This window comes from Penaeus vannamei, chromosome 21 (genome assembly GCF_042767895.1).
Source record: "Penaeus vannamei isolate JL-2024 chromosome 21, ASM4276789v1, whole genome shotgun sequence".
NCBI classification, from domain to species: domain Eukaryota; kingdom Metazoa; phylum Arthropoda; class Malacostraca; order Decapoda; family Penaeidae; genus Penaeus; species Penaeus vannamei.
In genome coordinates this window covers 3,434,647-3,439,646 of record NC_091569.1, presented here as the reverse complement: position 1 = coordinate 3,439,646, position 5,000 = coordinate 3,434,647, and the positions used below count along the sequence as shown (strand labels likewise).

General features: G+C 45.0%; 1 protein-coding gene across 1 annotated transcript in view; it reads left to right on the top strand.

Annotated features, from left to right (window-relative positions):
- The window catches only part of LOC113806560 (sialin), a gene marked incomplete at its 5' end in the record, with an annotated part of 11,211 nt that overhangs the window by 4,118 nt on the left and 2,093 nt on the right, over positions 1-5,000 (top strand). The window contains 4 exon segments of the mRNA XM_070135781.1: positions 262-479; positions 1,046-1,195; positions 1,473-1,605; positions 2,149-2,390. Coding sequence (XP_069991882.1) covers positions 262-479; positions 1,046-1,195; positions 1,473-1,605; positions 2,149-2,390 — 743 coding nt within the window.

Sequence of the window (5,000 nt, the reverse complement as noted above, 5' to 3'; positions counted from 1 at the left end):
TTTCTCTTTCGCCATTTCATGATTAATGTATTTGCTACATCTTACCAATAACATTTAATTGTGATACGTACAGCCAGTACTTTTATTTCCCCAGGGGATATCTCTTAATAGAAAATCTCTTTTTAAAATCTGTATATGTTCTTGAGTAACTACACGTGTCAAAAGCATCTTTCTTTAGCATTTTCCCTTCCACTGTGCCTTTAGCCTACGTTTTTATTAATCTTTTCCCTTCTTTTCTCCTCCTCTTCCTTTTACCTGAAGGAGCACCGGCGGGAACTATCGTGGCCTTCCCCGTCTCTGCCTTCATTATCGAGACGATGGGCTGGGAGGCCGTGTTCTACCTGCAGGGAACTCTCGCCATCCTGTGGTGCGTCGGCTGGTACTACATCGTCACAGATTCGCCGAAGGACTTCCACTGGATCTCAGACGAGGAGAAGCAGTACATCACCACCTCCATTGGCATCAGCAAGAATAAGAAGGTGGGTTCTGTCGGGTCCCACTCTGATTCTTTCTTGTTATTTCGACCTTGTTTTTTTCTTTTTCTTTTTTTTCTCTTTTCACTTACTTTCTCTTTCTCTCTCTCTCTCTCTGTCTGTCTGTCTCTCTCTCTCTCTCTCTCTCTCTCTCTCTCTCTCTCTCTCTCTCTCTCTCTCTCTCTCTCTCTCTCTCTCTCTCTCTCGCACTCTCTCTCTCGCACTCTCTCTCTCTCACTCTCTCTCTCTCACTCTCTCTCTCTCACTCTCTCTCTCTCTCTCTCTCTCTCTCTCTCTCTCTCTCTCTCTCTCTCTCTCTCTCTCTGTCTCTCTCTCTCTCTCTCTCTCTCTCTCTCTCTCTCTCTCTCTCTCTCCTCTCTCTCTCTCTCTCTCTCTCTCTCTCTGTCGATACAAGTAGTAGTCTATTGATTGCGTAATAATATATCATCTCCGAAGGAATTCTTACTGCTAAGCATGTTTACAGTTTTGCTGATCAGTACCCAACATAACAACAATACTAATAATCATAAACCATTCTAAAACATATGATAACGCCCCTCGACCTCTTGCAGACTCCGCCCATCCCAATGAAGCAGATGCTGACGTCACTTCCGGTGTGGTCCGTGATCTTCTCCGCCGTGGGAAATAACTGGGGATTCTACACCTTGCTGTCTATCGTGCCACTCTACATGAAGACCATCATGCACAAGGACATAAAGACCGTAAGTCATGCACTATCGTTTGTCATGGTGAATCATGCATTTATGTGTTGCGTTGTGCCTAGATATACTAATCTCTCTCTCTCTCTCTCTCTCTCTCTCTCTCTCTCTCTCTCTCTCTCTCTCTCTCTCTCTCTCTCTCTCTCTCTCTCTCTCTCTCTCTCTCTCTCTCTCAATTGATTAAGGCTAATGCCAAGAACATAGAAATTAATGATACAGAATCTAATTATCAATACCAAAACTTTAGAAATGTAATTAATTGTTTTTCACGGTCCCACAGAACGCGATGCTGTCAGGCCTGCCATATGTGGGCATGTGGGCGTGGTCTCTGGGCGCAGGCGTGGCTGGTGATTGGCTAATGAGAAGATGGAACGTCCGTACTGTTGTTGTCAGGAAGATTGCCAACACCATAGGTAAGTCTGCTCAGTGAGGGGGGGGTTGGGGGGGGAAGGCTCCCGTCGAATTCAGTGACATTGTCATTCAGTTTTTGATTGTTGTTGCTATCTTTATTCATATTTTTTTATTGTTGCCATTAATATTAGGATCACTGCTGTAAATTCATAACTATTGTCGCCATTCTTACTGTTATCATAGTTACGAATAATGTTATTATCGCTATTATCATATTACTATGTCATTATTTTAGTTGTAATGATAATATATTGATTATTAGTCTATTGCCTGTTTCTGAGAGATGGAGAGGGTGTAAGGAATGTCACAAAAGCGGCAATAATAGCATTTCGCGACGCAATTGGCAGCAGTTATTCTGACGCTTACACGGGCAATGAACCGCTGCCGACGATCGTTTCCATGGCCGTTGCCTTCAGCGCCGTTACATAACACAACGTAACGCAGCCATAACACAGACACAACACAGGCGCAGCACGGCCATAGTGCAGCCGCGCCAGTTGCCGAATGCAATAGCGAGATGACCCTAACGGCCGTTCCCTTCGCAGCCAACGTGGGCCCGGCGCTGTGCCTCGTGGGCCTCCTCTTCGTCAGGTGCGACTGGTGGGCCACGGTGGCGCTCATGTCCCTCGCCGTCACGGCCGTCGGGGCCATCTACTCGGGCCACTACGTCAACCCCATCGACCTGGCGCCCAACTTCGCCGGCACTCTGAGCGGCATCGTCAACACGGCTGGGAATGTGCCCGGGTTCCTGGCGCCGATGACGGCCGGGTACATCATCAACAACCAGGTAAGGAGAGCGGACTGGGAGAAGGAATGATTCTGGGGAGAGAGGGATTGGCGGGGAATTATGCAGCGTCTGGTGTCCTCATTAGGGTACTTTTTTCTATCCATTTCTTTCTCTTCTCCTTTTCTCATTAGTTCTAGTCTTTCGTTCTTCGCCCAACCGAGATGCGGATCACGTCTCCGGAAGCGGGTCACGCTCGAATTCTGGCAACCCGAATTTCAGAATTAAGGAAGAGAGAAAGAGAAAAAAAAACGCCTGGAAACGAAAAATCATCCTCCCCCTCCCCCCCCCCCCTTCTTCCTTCCTCTTCACAGGGTTCATTTTCCTCAACGCGGCGTCTAATTTCCCCCGCCACACCGTTCTTCTCCGCCGCCGAAACCTATATTACTCCCCTTCCCCCACAGGCGGCAATTTCCCCTGCCACAATGTGCGTCCATTTTCGTACGCGCGGGTGTATTATCATGCGGACTTGCTGCTCCGCGGAGGATTAAGCCCGAGGAAGGCGGTAATCAGCACGGGGAAACCTCAAAGGGGAAGATCTGTTAGCATAATCGACCCGGAGCCCAGGTTCATAATGCCGGTCGAGAGCGGGGGATAAGGGCGGGGAAAATGCTAGGGGAAAAGTAGGGAAAAATTCGGGGATCAAAGCACGGCGGGAGAGAAAGCGCCCCCGGGCTCGGCTGAGGCTTCAGGGACCCTCGGCATCACGTGGGGACGCCATTTGATGTCGGCGCCGCAGGTGATGCTGCACGGCGCCGCACTGCATCCGCGAGAGGAGAGGAGGAAGAAGAAAAAGTGAGAACGGTACACACACACACACACACACACACACACACACACACACACACACACACACACACACACACACACACACACACACACATATATATATATATATATATATATATATATATATATATATATATATATATATATATATATATACATATTCATACACACACACACACACACACAATCCCAGCATGGTTTGATCCACATACAGGAGTACTATAACATATACGCAGTGATGTATATGGTAAATGATATGCCTATTATATACCTCAAATCGTGTGATCATTTTGCACAAATGGACAGTTAGTAAAGATGAAATTTTAGTTGAAATCTACAGCACCAGACTTTAAGATCAAATTAAAATGGAAAACAAATATCTATTTTTGATACACTTTTTTGGAATAGCTGTATCGGCGGTAGGAAGATTTTACATTATGATAAGTTACTAATTGGTCGAGACAGTGTGAATATATATATATATATATATATATATATATATATATATATATATATATATATATATATATATATAATGTGTATATATGTATTATACATATACATACATGCACATACACACAACACACACACACACACACACACACACACATACATATATATATATATATATATATATATATATATATATATATATATATATATATTCATGTATGTATGTATGCATGCATACAGTATGCATAACAATTATACATCTCGTACATGCACGTAAACGTTCAGTATCTTTCTTGTTCATTCTGCATTCCCTTTTTTTTCTTCTTCTTTTTTTGCTTTTTTCTAAACCTTTCTTGCCACGAGCATTCAAGAGAAGCAACCCCCCCCCCCCCCCGCCCCGCCCCGCCCCCCGCGCACCGAAGGAGTGACCCGCCTCGAAGGCCCTTTCCCTTTAGACTCCCCGGCAGTGCGTTGTGGTCCGCCAGGTGGGGTGGGTGGGGGGGGGGGTCTTGTGCGAGCTACCAATAGGGTGTCGAGGTGATATTTTCTTCGGCTCTTTCTCTCTCGTCTTTTATTCATGAGTAAGAGACTAATCAGGTGGCGTGGAAGGACGTTTTTAGTCGGGGGGGGAGGGGGGGGAGGAAGGAAGGGGGAAGGGGGGGGGAGGACTGCCTTGATGGTCGACTTCGCTACCTTTTTATCTTTTTTTTCTCTCTCTTTCTTTTCATTCTTTCCTTCTCCGCGTAATTAATTTCTTTACGCTGTGGACGATTATGTATTTCATTAAAAAAAAAAGAAAATCTTTCGGGCGCGCGCATGTCTCTTGAAAGGGAAGGCGAAGGAGAGGCGGGGGGGGGGGGGGTGAGGGAAGGGGGTGTGAAAAGAGAAGGGGTATGGGTGGGGTGTGGGGGGGGGAGTGAGCAGGCAAGGGCGGTGCCTAATCATCCGGGGAAGAAGCAGCTATGGAAATGTCAATAACGTATCTATCTATGAGAAATATTCATATATACCCCTTTTCATCATGTCAGTGAACTTCCTTCGCCGTCCTTTGTCCGCGAGGTAATTTAATCAATACCTGATGAATGTTGAAGTGAGGTCGCTATCTTGTAAATATTACATGTAACTAATACAAGGGTTTTAGTTCACCCGTGGTTCAGTAGTGCGTCGTAGTTGTAGTTATGTATATGGATATTTTTAAATGATGGAGAATATAGTTGATAAATTCTTTTACGCAAGAAAAAAACATGAAATGATACTTTCAAATAAGAAATTACTATTGTCGTGAAATACACTTCGATATGAAATTAATGACAAAACAATTAATTAATTAATAGTATGCCATTGAATTGTGTTTGAGATAATTCATGCTTT